Here is a 21,207-nt window from a genome sequence, read left to right on the forward strand (position 1 = left end):
CTTTCTACCTAGCTTCGGCCTCCTTTGATCCAGACTAATTGCCCATGTGCTCCTATTTCTCCAGATTATCTCTGTCTGTTTTCTTGTGGGCCCCATAGGAGACTCATGACTCTTGTTTGCTTCCAGTTAACAGCTTTGGAGATGATGAGGAGCTGTCCACATCTTCTGACAGCGATGAGGAGGTGATCAAACAGTTTGAAATTTCTGTGTCCCGGTCCCGGAGTTTCCGCTCAGGAGCATCTGAGAAAGGAAAGCAGACAAGATTGGAGCAGAAACGAAAACCCAGCCACTGGCTCCCTACCCACAAAGAGGACCACGCGGAAGTGTCCACCTGTGAAGGTACTCTTTGCATCAAACCCTTCCTTTATCTAGACCAGGGATGGCTGACGGTAGGAATGTTTTGGAGTCACTGCACTTGCATCTGAGTCTAGAGATGAAAAAAGAAAAAGAAAAAAGAGAGAGAGAGAGACAGGATCCAGAGGCTGGGACAGGGCAAAAGGGCTGCTTCAAACCTCCCTGGGAGCCTCATGCAGAGGGAACAGATCAGGAGTGCCAAAGTCTTGAGCCTGATTGGTGAGACCCCCTCCTCCATTGTAGGCTGCTGCTTTGTACGTTTGAACACTGATGACTAGAATGGTATTTATCAAGCTTTATAAAATCTTGCTCCCTTCTGACAAGTGCCAAAATTTTACATACCTGGTCTGCTGCCATTGTGCCTTTCCTCCCATTTGGAAACCTAGATTCAATTTCCTGCAGATCTATGTAACCTCAGGAGATTTTTGACACCTTTCTTATAATATTTTGCATTATTAAAACAATAGGTATACTTTATCTTCCAAATAAAAATATGAATCATAATAGTATTGAATCATCTTTTACAAACAACGCATGCCCTGCACACTCTCCCTCATTCCCTGTAGTTTCCGGACCCCGCCCGCGTGAGAATTCCTGGGCGAGAGCAGGTCTCATGCCGTCCTCCATCCTTGTACTAAGTTTCCGCTTCACACAGGGGGAGGAAGACACTCGGGGGTAGGGTCAGCACAGCTTGTGACGACAGGTCGGTCTTGTTAAGAGTCCTTCTCCCTCCCCACTGTGTGCACAAAAGAACCTGGAAAAAGAACAGTACAATATGTCTTCGTGTTTTCCCCAGTGAAGGTCAGGCATCTCTCTGACTCCTTTCTGCCCATAACTCTGAATAGGCACAGCACATTGGAACAGGGAAGGGTCTGTGGAGTGTATTTAGTAAAAAGCCAGAGAAAATGTCGTGCTGCCCACTCCAGTGACCTGGTCTAAATGACCTGGGTTCTCTAATCTTTTCCTGCTTTCCTTTGCATCCATGGTCAGTCCAGTAATGGGAGCATGGTTGATCTTCCTTATTTTTCAACTCTGAGCAGTAAAAGACAAACAGGAGAGCTCAGAATGGTAGAGGGTAGCAAAGGAATGCCTGATTTGGTGATGTGGATGAGACAAGCAGAGAAAGAACAAAGGGGGAGAATTAGTGAAAAGAACCCTATTTTTCAGCAGGACTATAATAATTTACCACCCATCATGTACTTCTACTTACTGAGATGGGCCAACATAGCGTTTTATTGCTCTTCCTTTTTTTAACCCAAGGTAACCAAGAGATAAACGCCTGATGCAGATGTAACCAAAGTGTAGTCTCAGTAGCTAATGACCCTCAGCATCTCCTCACCCGCACTCCTGCCTTCCTCTCTCTGCTGTTACCTCCCAGCAAATGGTAGCTAATGAAGGTTAATAGCAGTTGATCCCCTGTAAGTAGCTTGTTTAATTCTTAAGCTAATGGCCCCATTTCCCAGAAGCTCAAGTGTCTAGTTTCTGATTTATATGGACGGTCAGTGTCCTGATACTTCTGACAAATGCTCTAACCCTTAGCCTTGCTGGAATTAGCAACAACTTTTGTCATAACCAGTGTGATTCTGAATTTTTTTTGACAGATGGAGATAGGAAGGGTCAACTTCTCTCCACTGGAGGGAAGGAAAAATCCACTACACGGAATGAACTATAGATGTTGAAGAAAATCAGGATATTCATAGGAATGATTAACGGCATGCTAAATTTTAAGTTATCAAATGCCATGGAAATGTTAATATAAATTTATTGTATGATTTTTTTTCAGTGTCATTTCTTTTCGTTCATCTTTAGATCAGTGTATTTGTTTCAGCAGTAAAGATAATGAAAAGATTAAGCACGGACCCCAGAGAGGATTTTTTGTTTTTGCCTAGTCTCTATTTAGCTCTTTTTTACCCTTAAACATGGTTTTCTAAGATCAAATTTAATTGTAAACAATTCTTCCACTTAAAAATGCATCCAAAATGTTGGACCAGTGAAATTCAAGTTCCCAGTCCAAGTAAAACTATGTTCATATTCCAGACAAGTTCTCTCATGTCATGTATCAGATTTAGTGTTGTGCATTAATTGTCCCTGTATTCCTGATAATGCCAGAGGGTTTGGACTGAGTGATCTGGATTCAGAGGCTGCCCATCAGCTCTGTGAGATGAAAGGTGGGCTGCAGAATAATAGTCCGCTTATTGGGGCTTTTTGTTCGTTTGTTTTTGAGCAAAGCCTTATTTTTGCTGGTGGAATATTTAGTTTTTCGGGTGTTTTAAAAAAAAAAAAAAGCTAGTCATGTTCTTCCTGGTATCATTTAAAACAGGTCAGTTATCCCCAGAGTTTGTGCTCAGCTTTGTTTGGGATGGTGCATCAATTAAGATTTCATAGGTGTCAAGGGGATTTCAGGGTGACAGATAGACGTTGTTTTCTTTTCTCTTTTTTTATTTATTCTAATTTAGTCAGTTTACAATGTTGTGTCAATTTCTGGTGTACAGCATAATGTTTCAGTCATACATATACATATATATATATATATATTCCTTTTCATATTCTTTTCGTTATAGGTTACTACAAGTTATTGAATGTAGTGCCCTGTGCTATACAGTATAAACTTGTTGTTTATCTGTTTTATATACAGTAGTTAGTACCTGCAAATCCAAACTCCAATTTAGCCCTTTCCTCTCCCTTTCCCCCACTGGTAACCATAAGTTTATTTTCTACGTCTGTTTCTGTTTTGTAAATAAGTTCATTTGTGTCTTTTTAAATTTTATTTTACTTTTTATTTTTTATATTTCACATACGAGTGGTATCATACGATGTTTTTCTTTCTCTTTCTGGTTTACTTCACTTAGAATAATGATCTCCAGGTCCATCCATGTTGTTGCAAATGGCATTATTTTATTTTTTATGGCTGAGTAGTGTTCCAATATATAAATATACCACAACTTGATATATATATTTCAAGAGATTTATTGCAAAGAACTGGCTTATGTGGTTGTCGGGGCTGAGCAGACAACTGGCATACCCAGCTCTTAAATCCATCGGCCTGACCATTGGAAGGGATAGGCTGAAACTCTCAGGTATGCACTGAAGCTGCTGTCTATAGATGAAATTTCTTCTCCCCCAGAGATGCCTCAGTTCACTTGAGGCCTTCCAATGGACTGATTATGTGGGATAATTCCCTTTACTGAATGTCAACTGCTTAAGGGCTTTCATTATACCTATAGAAATGCCTTCACAGCAGCACCTAACTTAGTGTTTGATTGAATAATTGAGGCCTGTAGCAAAGTTGACACAGAAAACTGACCATCACAGATAGTAAGCGGAGGTATTTGTGTGTGGGTGGTGGAGGGAGAGGTTTGGGTGTAGTAAAGAACGTCATTAGATGATACAGTTACACTCCATCAAAGTGGGATATGGACTAAAAAAATTCCAGAATTGCCCTGCTAGAATAAATATGGTTGATGTGACATAATTATGACCTATAATTTCTAAGAAGCCAGGGTACACTTCTCGACAACAGGCAATTACTTCTCCGTGTGTATTTAAGGTGACATGATCTTCTGTAATTTAAGGCACAGGCAGACTGCTTTATGTAACGGTGAGTCACCTTTCCTCCCCTCCCCCTCCTTGTTCCTTGACTTGTACCCAGATCTGCCTTTCTAATTCATTCCTTGCTTGCCTGTCAAGGAAAATGGTTTGTTACATTAATATAGTTCTTATGTTTTTCAATTATGAATAGCTTTTCAAGGCTTTAATGTAGCCTTTGAAAATTCCCTTATTACTGATCTAAGTATCATCACCATAGGAGTTGAAGTCATGAGACAATTTTATGGGGGTAATTTCTTGGCACAGTTAGATTTTGTGCTGCGATCCTGCTGGCTGCTACACACGTTGATGGATGACCTGCTGTTTAATAGGACATTTCGTGTTCATGTATGTGAGGAGTGGATGTGCTAATTAGAGCCTGGGAAGAAAATTCTGCTCTACGTCGTAGGGTTTTGCATATGGAATATCCCTTGTTCTGTCATTTTCTGTGGCCTTTTTTTAGTGTGTTTGCCAAATAACATAGTATGAATGTAAAGATTTTCATGGCGTCCTTTGAGAGAGTTTCCAAGGGCCCCGAAATGGATTATTAAGAATAACAAGGCAGATGGGGAACTGCTCAGTGGCTTACTATGGTTTTGCAAAATCCCAAACCAGAAGTCTGCAGTTGTTCCCTGAAAACCGTCTTCTCGAAGATGTTTTTATATGGTCTGCATTGGGTGATTATATTTTTTTAAGTTTGTGTGTTTATTATATATAGGTGGGTCATATATTGTGTGGCAAACCACTGTCACCATCACTCCATGTTGCTGCACACCTGGCTGTTTCAAATATTTATCTGTGTAGCCCTGAAAGTTATTTGAGATTTAGTGAAACCCACTGATGGATAAAGATTGTGCAGTATATGGATGTGGATTAGGGCCTTCAGGGACCTTACGTTCTAACTCAGATTTTAAGACCAATGGTGGGAAATAAGTGCTGAATTTATGGTACGTACTTTGCCATCCTCACTCATCCTTTCTATATCTCTAATTTTCTATCATTTTGGGATGAGGGCTACTGGAGAAGAGTGGAGGCCCAAGGGATGAGATGTCCTTGGCTACTTTCTGGATCTGGGAGGCAACTTAGGGTGCAAACTGTTGCTTAGGAAGACACTGTCAGTTTTTCCTTACTATCTGAGGGTTAATCACCAGACATTGATGAAGAGGAAGGGGATGAATGGAGTCGGGGAGTACAGAGAGAGAGAAAATAGAATGGCACTAAGGTCTGAGAGAAACACGGAGTCCGAAGGAGTCAAGGAAGATTCAGGAGTTGTTGAGGCTTTGGATGGTCAGGAAGGAAAGGACAGGAGGGAAGACGTGAGGAACACTGTGAACAAAAATACACAACTAGCATTTTTCACGAGCCTGTGGGACCACAGGTGACAATGAGTTGGGAGGTAATAGTGAATGGGGCTTGCTGGGTTGGATGAGGCCAGACAGGTAGGCAAGGCTAGTGTTTATGGAAGGTGTGGTGGTTGCCAGGCAGATGTTATTTCATGTGTCCACAAGGACTCTCTGATGACTTTTATCATCATTTTATAGATAAAGAGACAAAGGTTAAGGCAGTTCAAATGTTCAGGTTCTTAATGCAGAGCTAGTATTTAAACCCAGATCATCTGAATCCAAGTCCAGTGTTCTTTCCATGGATCAAGTAGAGAACTTTTTACTTGAGAGAACTACTGAAGCCTTTTGAGCAGGTGAAATATGGTGAACGTGGGAAAGAGAAGGAAGAATGGTAAAGCCAGGAGAACACATGACCTCTGTAGCCAGTTACCATTCTTGCTATTTTTTTAGATCCATCCCAAAAGTCTTGTGTCCATTAACTCCAACCACACGCTCATGTGTTTATTTTATCCTTCTAACATAAATACGCATCCTTTATACTCATATCATTAGAAAGTATTAAACTTTCTTGAACCCTACATGATGAACTAATGGGTTTTTACGGTTTATGTTTATCGACCATACAGGTGAGGTGAAGTTATATTCCTGCAGGTGTTATTTGGTAAGTTTTGTTTCTGAGGACTTGATTGGTATAGTTGTTAATTTCTCTAGATGAAAAGATGTGACATAATCAGGCATTTGAAAGAGTCTCCTTATTGCAAATCCAGGTTTGGATGGAGGCAGCCAACTGAATTATTCTGAGAATCTGTCTTATGGTGAAGATGTTCCCATCTATGCCCACTCACAGTCCCCCTGTGAGGTGGGGGACACCAGGCACCATGGCTCACCTTCCCAAGAGATGGTCCGTAGCCTCAGTCAGCAGTCCACAGAGGGCAGCTTGGAGACGGAGACAGCTTGTAATAACCGAGGATTTGAAGATTCCTGTGCCACTGACAGCTCCTCCGTGTGGAGTCCAGAGGCAAGTTGTTTGTTTTCCATGCTTTCCTTGCTTGAGTGTTGTGTGCTCTCTGGTTAGTCGCTCTCCTCTTCCTCCCCTTCCCCCTTCTCATTCTCGCAAGAAAAAAAATTTCTCCAAAAAGGAAGCATTGCTTTGGAAAACAAATACCTAAAGAGTCTTTAATGAAAATACATTTTTGTTCAGATGACCAAGGCCTAGCCCCTGTGTATACCAATCAAGGAGTCATAAATAAACTTCTAACAAAATGGAAAAATAAAAGGAAGAAAGGTGGTAGAATGAACCCTCCAACCATTAGGCTTCTTTTTTTTTTTTTTTTTTTTTTTTTTACATCAAGGTGTTCTTAGTTCTTTAGAGAGACTGGTTTATTTCCTTCATGGTTTCAATTAAATGGAATCTATTTTTATTTACACCAAATCTTGAGCTGTGATTCGTTAAATATGAGAATTATTTGAAGAAGAAAATACAATGGCCCTCCCAATGAAATTATGCAAGATATTATGCTGAAGATCTTGCAGTATGAGTGTGCTTGTCAGCTCTGAATTGAATTAAACGTCTAGGAGATGGCATGGGTCTGTAATGACCCTCTGGCCATTGATTTTGCTTTTTGGGTAAATCCTGATAAAAGATGAGTCTTCTAAATCTCTTTTTTAATTGAGAAACTTAGTCCAGAATGTGCTAACCATCCAGAAGTATGACTGGAGGTAATGATGATAGAAGCTATCATTTTAGGGGCATTTCCTCTGTGCCAGGAGCCGTGATAAGGATTTTACACACGTTGTTTTTATCTTACAGGTGCTTATGGGCTTATGGTTGTTCTTTATTAGGCAGATCCCTCTTATTATGATTCTGTAACATTAAGAGATATTAAATAATGGTATCTAATGTCTACTTTGACATTAACTTTGATGAAATAAGTCACATAAGTATGTAAAACTTAAATTTGTGCATATAGAGGAAGGAGAAGGGTGAATGGATTTTGTTAGCATCAGTCTAACTGAGAAAATATACAAGATGAATCTCTTACTAGGACCTGGACTGTCATACACACACCGCATGCTCATTGAGGAAAAGAGAAAAAAAATCACATAGAAAGCTGTGTTGCAGAGCCTGACTGCTAAGGGATCAGGGCATGTAGAGAGAGCGTAAGGAGGTGGCCCAGGTGCACGCGTGCCTTTGTGTTGTGTTACTGCTGAGGACCAGGGACGGCAACTCAGATATGTGGTTTGTGGCTGGATAAAAGCAACCCTTCATGCAGAGACACCCAAAGCTATCAACCTTAGATGTTTTGTTAAAAAAAATTCTGCTGCTCTGCTGGTTTGCTGCCAAGAGTCCTATCAAATCCCACACAATAACACTGAACGTTTAAAAATCCAATGCTTTTTGGCTCTCTCGCTGCAGAAACAAAACAGAACTGTTTACCTACCTATTGACAGTCTGTCCCCTTGATAACTGTACCATCAGGCTTGGAATTGCTTTCTGCAGGTAACCTCCCATCTGCCTGCCTCATGGCGCTTTAATAGAAGACTTGGTGTTGAGGGCACTAAATGTTCTCAGCCTCCAGAAATACCCAGACATCTCTGTGTGCTCCATTCAACCTCCTGTCTATTTTGAGACAAAAACTGTAATTTGGTGCTCCTACAGTAGAACCTCAAATGTGCCTCGGAGGCAGTTCCTGTAAATGCCTGCTTTGCAGGCTTACCTTGCCTTTTGAGAATTGATTTACTTGCCTCTTAGCCGTATTAAGAAGCCTGTCTTCCCCTCCGTATCTGTCATCGGTAACGTATAGTGGGTCTGTTTACTTTGGGCCATGCTGATGACATCAACACTATCTTACTAAAACAGAATGGCTTTCCGTTTGATCCAGAGATCTTTAAATCTTCATGGGTTTTGACAATGTGGTGCAAATATTCCCACCTTAAAAAAAAAAAAAAAACCCGGAATGCAAGAGCTAAAGGAATCATTTCTTTTGCCTCAGAGGGAAGCTGGTCCTGCAGGGTGACTACCTGTTAGGATGCCAGTTTTTCAAACGCTGCTGTTCTCTGCTGGAAAAGGCCATCGACTCCTTCCTGCAGACCCAAGGCTTGGGAGGAAGGCAATGGGAGGAAGGCAGTGGGAGGGTGGCCGGTGGTTTTGAGCACCCAGGGAGGCAGCTGTCCCACTTTTCATCTCTCCTTTCCGCCGATTAACTGATTGGCCTTGAGAAGTTAATTAAAATCTGCCAAATGGGGATAAAAATGAAGAGATTTTTACCTTGTAGGAAGGTCAGATGGATTAGCGGCATTAACAGTACCCGCAGGAGGAACGCCTTTAGTTGCCTGGTGATAGGTAAAGTGTGTTGAAATAATTAATTGCTCTGAAAATACCTACCTTCACATATCTTGGTCTCCAGTCAACCCAGAAAGAGGCCACAAAGCCCAGTTTTCGTGGACCCCTTAGATCGTCCCCATCCAGAGCCTGGCTGTTGCCTAGAGCTGTGTCTGGCTAAGGGTTCTGAGAACTGTTGTTTTAGAGCCTTCCCCAGGACTTCACCACAGACCTGCAGATGGAGAGAGCATCTATCTGAATAGAGAGCCTGACAGACAAGTGGAGAGATGTTCATTAACTAGGGTATTTTTACCTTGGCATCGAAGTTGATGACAAAACTAGAACAGTTAGCTAATATTAACAGCAGGAGCTTGAAAGGATGTAAAATTCAAAATAGTGTGTGTTTCCAACTCTCACCTCCCATCTTATTCCCTCTTCATCTCACACACTTATTATGTGTGTCAGTAGCTAGGTGAGGGTTTTGTGGGAGAAGGAGGTAGACATGATGGTTCCATATAAGGTTTGGGACCTTGAACATTAATCCTGGGTAGTTCTGGGTGGGCATATGACGCTGGGGCAAAGGAGTGAGTTACTTAGCCTTTCTAAGCCTTAGTTCCTTTCCCCATAAAATGAAAATAGTGAAATATCCGACTCATTAGGTTCATATGAGTATTTTAAGAGGTGGTGTTTCGTAGCTGGATTTCCCCAAAGCTGAGCCTGCTTTGTTAGGACCTGCAGTCCCAGGGAACAAGACTGAAGGTCAAGGGGAGTGAGGCAGGGAAGGAAAGGCCTCCAGGGGGCCACCGCTCTCTGTGACTCCTGGCTTGATCTTGTGGAGCCATGCTCTAAGCTGTGCAAGCTAGCCTCAGGACATCTGTCCCAGGGGAGAAAAGTCTACCACGTGGGGCGTTAAGCCCCCCCTACAGACACATACTCTGGAGTTTATATACATGAGTGCAAAGCAGGACTGTGTAACTTTGCAAGCCTTGGCATCAACAGAGAGGCATGTGGCTGGAGCTGAGAGTTACATCGCATGGGCGGGAGGTAGGACTTCATTGGGTTGTACCAGGCTGAAGCCAGACGGAGCCCAGACAGGCTGTGCCCATAGGGAAGATAGAACAAGAGGGGAGGCCAAGAAGGCCTGAAGTGCATAAGAGCGGGCTTTTACAGTCCATCAAGGGTTTAGTGCGGGACCTGGCATAAGGGAGTGTTTAGTGGGTGTTAGCTGTTATGACTTATGGTCCAGCAAGCAATATAGGGTAGGCAGAAATAGATGGGAGTTTTAACAGAAGACTGTGGCTTGATTTTTGATCCGTCTAATTCCTTGGAGACTTGCTTCTAATATTATATCTACACCAGTCAGTTGTCTTCAGAAGTCTCTATAGCAACCACTTTTATCACTTGAAACTAAGTCCCTCTGAATAGAAACACTCACACGTGAAGGCATGCTCAGAGTAAAGGATGTAAGATGCTTCCCTTATTTTGCAAGGAGCGTATTTTTTTTTTGGTAGACTAATGAGCATCTCAAAAGAGAGAGCATTTATTAGATGTCTACTATGTGTCGAGTCCTTTAATTGTCACAACAACCCTCTAAAGGAGCTATCATCCCCGTTTTCCTGTTGTGGAGAACAGAGAGCGGGAAGGATTAAGTAATCTTCCCAAGGCCCTAGAGGTAGTAAGGGGCAGACCTGGAATTGCTGAGGACATCCTTCACTTGAGCTCTGCGGGGAAGTTTCATTGATGAATATGCACCTTTGAGGTGTACGATTATGTTTTCAAAAATAAAGAATTCTTTAAATTAGCAACGTTGATGTTCAGTTACATAAAGAAGAACTGATTCTGATTTACGATAAGAATCAGACCAAAGATTAGGTATGAGTAAGAGTCATGCCTGCAGAAGAGAAGTCAATTACGTTGCTATTGCTAATAGTCTGTTAGAAGGTGGTTCATGGTAGTAAATGCTGTTCAGCTTGGTCTTCTCAGTGAGGTCGTCAGTCTGACTGTGGAGGTGAGTGGCTGTCTAAGAGTGGTATTTCATAATGAGGGACCATGTGTGAAAGCAGGTAGCATCAGTCCAGTGATGGGAACAGACATCTGTGATGTCTTCTCTGAGCCAGATATTTCCCCACATCTGTTAAGACCTCACAGCGACGCTCTGTCCATCAGGTCCCTTCATGCTCATTTTTCAGGGAGAGTACGGAAAGGGTGGCCTGTTTGGTCAGGGCCAGAAAGCTAGTCAGTGGGAGAGTTATGATGTCAACCCAGGCGTCCCATCTGCAAGCCCCGGGTTGCTGTTTGCACAGTGGTGCTGGGGAGGCCCTCCTAAACCCTAGCTACTCCAAGAGTGATGCAAGGCCAGCTGAGACGTCCTTGTGGCCTGAGAAAAGCTGCATCTCAGGCCTGACCCCAGTCCTACTGAATGAGAATTCCCAGATGATTCAAGGTCACTCAAATGTAGAAGCTCTGTCCTTTTCTGCCATGTAGATTGAACATCTGCTGAAGGATCGCCTGCCCGTGACCCCCATTATGATTCTTGTCTGTGTGAGGTCCTGTCTCGGAGAGCCCAGGCCCAGGCTGAACCATTCTCCTGGGGACTCGAGGAAAATTTACCTCTTGGCAGTTGCATAATTGACTCATTTTCAGACTTACTGTCTCAGTTTCAATGATGGGATCAGTTTTGCTTTTTTTGAGAGGCTTTGTGTATGGGAACACTTTGCAGATGTAAAAGCTTTGTTCATTCATTCCAGAAGCATTCATGAAGGCTCACCATATGCCTAGCATTGTACTCTCAAGGAATTCATAAGCCAGTGGAGAGAGAGACCAGAAAGCAGACCTTTCTAATGTATAGAGATACGTGCTAGAAGTCCAAAAGTATGGGATTCTGAAGGAGCACAGAGGGACACCATTTTCCCAAAATGTACTAGGCATCATTCCATTCCTAATCTTTCGCTCTGTCTGCAACAGGGACAGGATGCGACCAATTTTCAGGTGCCATCTGGGGTCCTGGAGCCCATCTCAAAATGTGGTGACCTGGATGTCATCTTTGAATACAGAGCTGCCAGCCAGAAGCTCATAGTGACCATTGTAAGAGCACATGGCCTCCCAGATAAAGACCGAAGCGGTGTCAACTCCTGGCAAGTTCACGTAGTGCTGCTTCCCAGTAAGAGACAGAGGGGCAGGACAAGCATACAGAGAGGGCCCAACCCCATCTTCAAGGAGAAAGTCACCTTCGCCAAGCTGGAGCCCAGAGAGGTGGCTGCCTGCGCCGTCCGCTTCCGCCTGTACGCTGCCCGCAAGATGACCCGGGAGAGAATGATGGGAGAGAGGCTGTTCTATCTCAGCCACCTGCACCAGGAAGGGGAAATGAAAGTGACTCTGGTTCTGGAGCCAAGAAGTAACATCAGTGTGAGTGTGTTAAATGGTGCCGCTAATGATGTGGGTTGTTTGAGGATCTGGAATTGTCAGCCCTTGATTTAGTGCCTTCAGCCTGTGAATGCAAACACCTTAATTGAATTTTCCATTTGGCTCTTCTCATCCTCATAAGCCATGATTTGCACTTCATGGTAGAATGTGCCTGTAGTCCCTGTAACCTGATGGATGTGTTCCCTGTCCGTTTTAGGGAATGACAGCATCAGCGTGAAAGAGGCGTGGAAAAACCAGGAGAGGTGGCTTAGCCTTCTGGGTAGCTGATAAGTGGTCCTGCCACCCGTCCCCCTGCCCTGCCCCCAGGATGCATTGTGATGAATCTCGGAGATGGGACTTTCAAAGTGAGGTCTTTAACAAGTGTGCCTGAGCTCTAGCCACTTTTCAGACCTTCCATTTATATGAGTGGGCTTCTCTCATATGCCCTGTCCTCTGTGTCCTTGGGGTTTTAAGGAAAGACAGCACAGCTTTTATGTCTACAAGATAGGTAACCCACTACTGCTGTGGGTTATATGTCATCCAGCGTGAGGATCTCCTTTTGAAAATTATGTAAAAGATCAGGTACCTATCTTGGGCTCTTGGGCCAATCAGCCATCCATTCGAAAATGTTTCCTGAGTACCTACTATATGTCAGGTGCTGTACAGGCAAAGGGGACAGAGGGAAGAACAAAACAGGTGATGCTGTTGCTTGTAAACAAAGCTTACAGTCTGGTGGAGCAGGGCGACAGTAGACAACCAGGGTGCTCAAGGAGCGAGTGGCAGGGGCTGCTGTTGGTTTAGAGGGTCAGAGAAGGTATGTTTAGGTGGTGATACAACACAGAACTCAAGGAGTCGAGGGAGCCAGACTGGGGACCATTGGAGGACACTGATTCCAGATGGGGGACTGGCATATGTGCAGACATCAGGAGAAAGAGCCTGCCAGATCTGAGGAAGAGGAAAGGAGCCAGCAAGTCCAGAGCGTGGTGATGGGAGATCCAGGTGCTTACATTTTTTATTAGCTGTCTCACAATATCTCCAGACTCAAAATTCTGATTTTTGCCTCACTCCATCTACTTCACCTGCTGTCTTCCCATCTTGGCTAAAGGCAGTCTCATGCTTTCAGTTGCTCAGATCAAAAATCTTAGAAGTCATTTGTGACTTCTCTCCCTTCCACCTGAAACCCTATGAGCTCTGTATTCAGAATTCAGCCAGAGCCTGGCTCTCTGCTGGGTTATTGAAGTGGCCTCCTGGTTGTCTCCTGGCTTCTGTCTTTGCCCCTATAGACTATTCCCAACACAGGGGCCAGAAGGAGCCTTTTAAAACATAACCCAGATCATGTCTCACGTCTGCTCAAATCCCTTTTTTTTTTTTTTTAAGCGCTGAGTAAAGTAGATCTGAAATCCTGGGAAACAGAAGGCACAGGAGGTCAGAGGAATCCTGCACAAGAAAGCATGGAGGAGGTGTGGGCACCCCCTTGTTTCTCTATGCCAGGCCCCCTGCTGTGTGGTGAGGGCACAGAGTCTAGTGGGGGGAATGAGTCAGTGTGAAAGAACCTTGGTGGTAAAGATGCCTCCATTCACAAGTTATTTGTTGAGCATGATTAGAAGCCAGACACTGGGCCGTGCACTGTGGACTGGAAGATTGGTAAGGATTCAGAATTTGATGGGAGAGGCAAGGTATGCAGTGAAAGGTGCCACCATGGACACTTCTGCAGAAGCAGAGTGAATGTTTCATTGTTGGATTGTCATCATCTGGACAGCGGGGGCTCTAAGGCACGTATCAAAACCACCTAGCCCTCTGGTTTACCAATCGTGGCCCATGAAAGCCTCCGTGGGCTCTTCAGGGATGCCCATGGCTTGGCAAACAGGATATTTTCCTAAGACATGAAGAATACTTAATTCCTTTTGATACATTTATTAATTGGGGTTCCTGATGAGAGGTTTTTAGGAAATGACTTCAGAAGCTGAGAAGACTCAGTTTTGAGCAAAGCGTGATGCACATGTTTCTGATGGAGGAGGTGGTGTCCATGGAAGGCTGGCTGGCCTGCCCCTCACAGCCCAGTCCCACTCGTGCTTCTTGAGTGAGAGTTGATGATCTGCTATGCATGCCTCCTCCCAGAGTGTCTGGTGCAGAAAGGTGGGCACTTGAAGAAGCACTTGTATGAATATGTAACAGAAAGTGTGAGCTCCCCTGGGCTCCCCTGGTGCCTGCAGGTCTCTAAGATTCACAGTCCATGTGTCAGCGTCCTTATTCAGCGGTTGTCCAAGCACTCATTTATTCCCTTCCTTCCTTCCTTCCTCCCTCCCTCCCTCCCTTCCTCCCTTTTCCCCTCCCCCCTTCCCCACTTCCCCCCTCCCCCCTTTCCCCCATCCTACAGTATAAAAGCACACATTTGTTTGTTTGTTTTTTTATTTGGGGGAGGTAATTAGGTTTATTCATTTGTTTATGTTGGAGGAGGTACTGGGGATTGAACCCAGGACCTCATGCATGCTAAGCATGCACTCTACCACTTGAGCTATGCCCTCCCTGCTAAGCACTCATTTTCAATAGAATTCATTTCCTTAGGAGAAAAAATGTTGCATCTGCCATATTCCTGACAACCTTAAGAAGCAGAAGTAGAAGCCAAATGTTCTCTAGGGTGGTAGACGGCCAGTGGTCATTTCTAGCGAAGACAGAAATGCCTCTTGTGTGGCTCCACTCATCCAGAAGCTGTGGAGAACAGAAACAAAACTCGTGCCTGCAGTGGGTGGCTTCCATAGAAACACTGGAGTCCCAGTGACCCAGGAGGGAATTTTGGTCTATATCCAATGTATTATTAGCTCGCCATGTATCTTCGAGGGTTTGATTTACACCAGTAATAACATCTTTGTCCGTTTTGTCTTTAGAGAGGAAATAGTGAGTAGAGTCAGCCCTTGAAACAAACGTGTCAGCGAATAACGCAGGGGATCCGGGGCAGGACTGTGCTCCCCGGGCCCATTATCATTCACACCAAGTGCGCCATTAGTAATCTTTGGCAGCAGTGGAGACCGGGCCACAATTTCCCCAAACATAACATGGGCTTTCTGGGAGGGAGAAGCGTGCAGCCAGGGCCAATGGACCCTTTGTTGTTCTTCCCCCACAGGGTGGAGAGTCTCCACTCAGCCCATCTGCAGTTTCTCACAGTGATAGCGCTTCATCCACGCAGTCGCTGTCGCATGGAGGGGCGCCAGAGCTGTTGGTGGGGCTGTCGTACAATGCCACAACGGGGCGATTATCCGTGGAAGTGATCAAAGGCAGCCATTTCCGAAACCTCGCTGTGAGCAGAGCGCCTGGTAAGTGCCAGTCTGTACGCCCAGCTCTGGTCCTCCCAGGGGCAGGTGGAAGGCTGTCTCTGCTTTCATCTTAATGCTTTAACTTGTACAAAAAAGCATTCTTGGGGTGACTTAGATACGTTTTTACAAAGCGATACCTCTGGGTTTTCACAGCGCCTTTCTATCTGGTTAGATCAAAGGCTTCTTCCCTATTTGGATGCATCTTGATACAAAATAGGCTGACCTCTATGTGTTTATCATTAAAGGGGAAAGAATGATGTCTTTTGAGCGACACAATGTGTGTGGACAATTGAAATCTGCTAATAGGTCCAAGGCCCTCAAACACCTTTAAAGAAGCAGAGCTCAGTCTTTGGAACCAGGCAGATCTGGGATCTCATTCCAGCTCTGCTCATTCACCCACCAGCTTTGCTCTGATCCTATACAATTTACCTTTTGCTTCTGAATCTCAGTAGACTTATCTGAAAGAAAGGAATATGAGTAGTAACTTCCTCATGGGTTGTTTTGAGGTTTAAATAAAATGGTTTGTGTAGAATATTCAGCATAGTGCCTGACACATAGTGAGCATTCAGCAAATGTGAGCCGTTACGTTGTTGATGGAGAAAGGGGTGGAGCAGGAGGATCTGCGGCAATCAGGCTGGACTCGCTAGGGGAGCTAGCACTTCTGAGATTGCCCCTGGAAAGAGCAGCTCAAGACATACTCCCATAGCTGCTGTCCAGGGCTCAGGAGGCCAGAATAAAAGTGCTGTTGTGGCCAACAGCCCAAATTGCCTCTCAATACCCAAGAAGCTGGAGATTGAACCTTGGAATAATGCTGCTCAAAAATTAGCTCACTTTTGAATGATCTTACTTGTCAGCAGAAATAGCTTGAGAAAGGGCAGGAAGAAGGTTTTTGCCTTACTTCTGACTTCTGGGTCTCATGCAAGCACATCTAGTCAGAGGAACCTAATTTATATCTAGAATTCTAGCTGCAAGAGAGTCTGGAAAATATCATTCAGTTTCCAGTCCTTGGGGTCCAGGAAGATAAACTAGAAGTGGGTAGAGTTGGGGGGCAAGTGAGTTTGTCCACCACAGACACCTGAGTCTTCCTGAAATAAGGGTGAGGTCAATAATAACATGATGGTCTGCAAGCGGCAATGGACTGTGGACTCAATTGTCAGTGTTGGGTGAAAAGCCAACTGTAGAAAGAGGTCAGCTCCTATGACCAGATCTGGGCTCTCACTCTTTCTAGTGTTTGTGCTGCTACCCACCATGTCTCTGTTCAAGAGTATCTTGTTAGTCTGTCTGTGTTAAAGCCATTAGAGCACATTAGTAAGGAAAGCCCAGCACTCTGGATAACAGAAGAGACCAGGGGCATAAGACATACTCAGTATCAACGCCCAGAAGCAGGTAAGAGCTATTTAAAATGCATAATAGGTGCTGATTGTTAAATGCATGGGTAGAATCTCTTTTCTAGGTACAATTTTTTAAAAATAGCTATAGATTTACTGCTTTTTCCTTCAAAGCTTTTGCTGGTCTCTTTCCCTGTCTTCCTGAGACTTGGTGAAATCTGAACAGTTTATGGGGAAGAACATGGTGTGGCTGCAGAGAATGGTGCGGAGGTGGATCGCACAGTCATGGCCTGTTCTACCCCATGCGGGAAGCTTTAATTTGCATACTGGGCGGTGCCAGGGGAGAAGGAGAGCATGGTGGCTAAGAAAGCATCAGCTGGAGGGCATCAAACTGAGATGTGACTTCAGGGTCTTTGCCACTTACTGGCTGTGAGTTACTGAAATTTTCTCTCAGTTTCCTCATCTGTAAAATGGGGTCATAATAATATATACTTTCTAGGTAGGGATACTGCATATAAAGCTGTGATGTTGGGGATGATGCTCTTGTATCTTCATACATTTCTATGTAAAAGGAAATGTGCCAAAGAGGAAATTCTTACAACACACATTTAAAATTGAATAGGGAAAAAAAGGCAAGTCCCAATTCTGGAATTGATTTTATTCCAGAAATTTAAGTCAGTTAGGCATTTATGACATGATTTTTCTTAGACTAGTACTGCAGTTTAACTTAAAGTGTATCGGGCATACTGTATCTTTGCAACCAAAGGAATAAAAGACAATGTTGCTGTGATGCTATTAATTAAAGCAGAAACCCGAGTGAAGACAAAAGTTTTTTGTTTACCTAGAATGTTGGTACTTGAGGAAAAGCCAGTTTAATTAGGAAGGGTTCAGAAAGTGGAAGATTCTTTTGTGAAGATTCTGAAAGGGACCTCTTGGTACTTTCAAGGGCTTGAGATGCTGACGACATTGGGTCTTCATTATGTTCCACTTCATTACGCCACTAGCAGGACTTTGGCAGTCGTGAGGCGAGCCTAGGATACAGTTTTAGTCCCCATAGGCAAGAGGATAAGAGAAAGGAGGAGGGAACAAGGGCTTGATGAGGTAACTGAGCAACATTAGAAGAAAGACAGGGAGAAGGAGGAAGGATGCAGGCTGGGAGATGAATGGGCCCGATTGGGGGGAATGGGAGAGGGGGCTGCCAAGTGCACTCATCTCCCCAGTGAAGGTGGAGGGTGGGCAGGGGTCGCCCCAGAGCCCTGCATCAGAGTCCACCCCCAGGGAGCTGCCTGCCAGGGAAGAGGCACGGGTAGGAACATGTGTATGTGAGGGCCACACATCCTATGCTTGAGACCCTCTCAGCTCAGGGCAGTGACCTCCTCTGTAGAGGGGACATCATCAGTCCTGCCCTGCAGGGCCACTCTGATACTGTGAAGAATGATTCCTAGGGAAGCCCGAAGAAAAAGGGGTTGAGCCTGAGTGCTGGGAACTTCTCTTCTCCAGAATATTGACGGCTCTAAATCTTGTTGGAAACAGACAAAGGCTGGGATTTGGCAGTGAGAATCTTTTGCCTCAGAATGTATCATGAAACAAAAGGTAATTTGGAACTTGCCAACTTGATCCGGTCAGATGACTGTTCTGATATTTAAAATTTTTTTTTCTAAGCAAGACAGAGGACAGGAGGACAAAGAATAGATAAAGTTTCTCTCTTCTTTTAGGGTTGTCAAAGAAATAAGCCACTGAGATGTAAGCTCCCCTCCTCAAACTTCTGAGGTACATCCTTGGGGAGGAAGGCTTTTGATCTGATAGGCAGGAGCTAGTGGTTGCATTTGTAGAGAAATGAGACTCCACGACATCACCCCCTAGAGTGGCTAAAACTAAAAAATGCTGATTCCCCCAAGTGCTGGTGAGGAGGTGGAGGATACATTCTTGGTGGGAGGATAAAATGGAACAACATTTTGGGAAAAGGCCTGGCTGTTTCTTACACAATTAAACATGCACTGAAAATCCAGCAGTTCCACTTCTTACCCAGAAGTTTAAAAAAAAAAAAAAGACCTGGACAAGAATGTCTGTAGCAGTTTTATTCATAATATGCAAAAATTGCAAAAAGCCCTCTTGTTCTCATGAATGAATAAACAAATTAAGATATATTTTATAGTGGAATACTATTCAGTGATGAAAAATGAATGATATTAACTGAGGCATTCAACAACATGGAGGAATCTCAAAAGCATATTGAGTACTTACTGCATGATCCCATTTATTTGAAGTTCTGAAACAAGCAAAACTCATTTACATATACTGAAAAGCAGAAGGATTGCTGCAGGATTGGTATTGGTATCAGGATGGACTAGGCAGGAACATGAGGGAATATTCTGGAGTGATATTTGCATTGTCCATTTCACTGTATGTAAATCTTACCTTAAAATAGAAAAGAACCATAAAATATTGAACTCTAATAAAATGCATGCTGAAATGTTTAGGGGTAAAGAGCAATGATGGTGACAACTATGATGTATTGATGGATAGATAGAATAGATATATGAGAGGGCAAATTCTGTTAGCTCAGGCTACTGTAACAAAAACACCATACATAGACTAGGTGGCTTAGACAATAGAAATTTATTTCTCAGATTTCTGGAAGTTGAGAAGTCCAAGATCAAGGTGCCAGTTGATTCAGTTCCTAGTGAGACCCCTCCTCCTGGTTTGCAGACAAACATCTTGCTGTATCCTCAGATGGTGAAGAGAGAAAACATCTCTTTCATGTCTCTTCCTGTAAAGGCACCAATCTCATGCATGAGGGCTCTACTGTCATGTCCTAATTACCTCCTAAATGTCCCACGTCCAAATATTATCACATTAGAGATTAGGACTTCAACATATGAATTTGGGGAGGACACATACCTTCAGTCCCTAGCACAAATGGAGCAAAATATAACAATTGAAGAATCTAGGTGATGGATATATGGGTGTTCACTGTCTAATTATTTCAAATTTTCAGGGTATTTGAAATTTTTAGTTATAAAATATTGGGCATAAAAAGTTGATCTGGTCTGAAATAGTTCATCTGGGTCAGGTGCTAAAAGTAAAATGAGTTTTAGCCATTGATAGTGGCTGCTGTGGTGGGCATTATATTATTTTTTATTATGTTGACATCTCAAGTCCCAACCTTATTCCCCTGACTCAGCCTTGGAAAGGATAGACAGGGTACCAAGAAAATAAACATGAGGGCATCTTATGTACCATCCTTCATAAACCACATCCATCCCAAGACAAAGTGTGTGGCTTGGCTTTTCTTTATTTCTAACTTTAACCTTTTCTTTAGACAGACAGACAGACAGACAGATTTTTATATCGACATCCTTTCTTTCCTTCCCTTTCCTTCCTTCCTTCTGAAAATGCTCATATTATAAAATTTTAAATATGTATATAAAAACATATATACACAAATAAATATAGACATATAAATGTATGCTTTTTCAAATCATAGATGGGCTAGGGAAAATGAAATAGGCTATTTGAAAATTACTGAAACTATCCCATAGGACCTATTCAGAAATAACATATAAACGAGGTAACAAAATGAACTAATCTTAGCTCAATCAGGTAACACCGCGTTAGGAACCATTCAAGGCACTTTCAAGGGAAAACCCGACTTAGTACGTGTGGTCAGTGTTGTCGTTGTTGCTGTTAGATGGTACCAGCTAGTCTACAAATTTGATGGCAAGGGATAGTGCACGCATCTGTACCTGGCAGATGGTCCAGCCACTTACAATGTCCAGTAGACATCTGAAATCCTGATATGCATTTACAGATGCTTTTGAAAAAGTTACCATTGAGAATTAGAAACATTTGATTATCTTTCGAATTTGCCTTCATGGGAAAGCAATTCACTAACAGTTTAGCAGCTCCGTTCTGTTCTTTTTTGGGGCCTGCCAACTGGTTATTGCATGGTCCCGACATTTGATTTAACCTCTCCGAACTTCATTTCCTTCCTTATTAAATGAGTTTAACAAGCTAATGTTACTGATACAAGTCTACATTAAAAAAAGTTAGCTATTCTGTTGGCAGGTTCTCTTTCTCCATCCTTCTGCATTGTGGTACTGCATTGTGTATATGTGTGTATATATACACACTTGTCAAAAACTGTCATTAAGATGTTCCCCTCCAGTTAAAAACAACAAGTTCCCCAGCCTCTCAGCATGTGCATGATTCACCACATGTGATAATTACATCCCAAATGATAATACTTAGGACAGCAGCAGCATATTAACCTTGTTAGACACTCACAATGGCAGAGACTAGAGGAAGGAAAAACACAAAAGCAAATCAAGCTGCCTCATATTTAGTGTGAAGAACCAGTGGGATGCAGGAGATGGGTACACTTTATGGATGAAAGGCAAGAAAATGAGGACTATGTGGACATGACCAGATAGGGAACATACCACCTTCTTTTAAAATCCTGGTCCAGTGTTAAGTTAGTGAGTACTTATTAATTGCCACTGTGTGCTTAGAATTAGAGCCAATTCACATGAAGATTTCTATGTTGCACTAACTTATCAAGT

General features: G+C 43.3%; 1 protein-coding gene across 5 annotated transcripts in view; it reads left to right on the forward strand.

Moving 5' to 3' along the window:
• SYT16 (synaptotagmin 16) overlaps positions 1–21,207 on the forward strand; it is a 217,838-nt gene that overhangs the window by 174,477 nt on the left and 22,154 nt on the right. For 4 of the 5 annotated variants that reach the window (XM_072963177.1, XM_072963175.1, XM_072963176.1 and 1 more), the window contains 4 exons: positions 127–339; positions 6,050–6,300; positions 11,569–12,009; positions 15,128–15,317. In XM_072963177.1, the coding sequence (XP_072819278.1) occupies positions 127–339; positions 6,050–6,300; positions 11,569–12,009; positions 15,128–15,317 (1,095 nt within the window). The other variant, XM_072963174.1, reaches the window with a different exon arrangement.

This window comes from Vicugna pacos, chromosome 6 (assembly GCF_048564905.1).
Source record: "Vicugna pacos chromosome 6, VicPac4, whole genome shotgun sequence".
Taxonomy (NCBI): Eukaryota; Metazoa; Chordata; class Mammalia; order Artiodactyla; family Camelidae; genus Vicugna; species Vicugna pacos.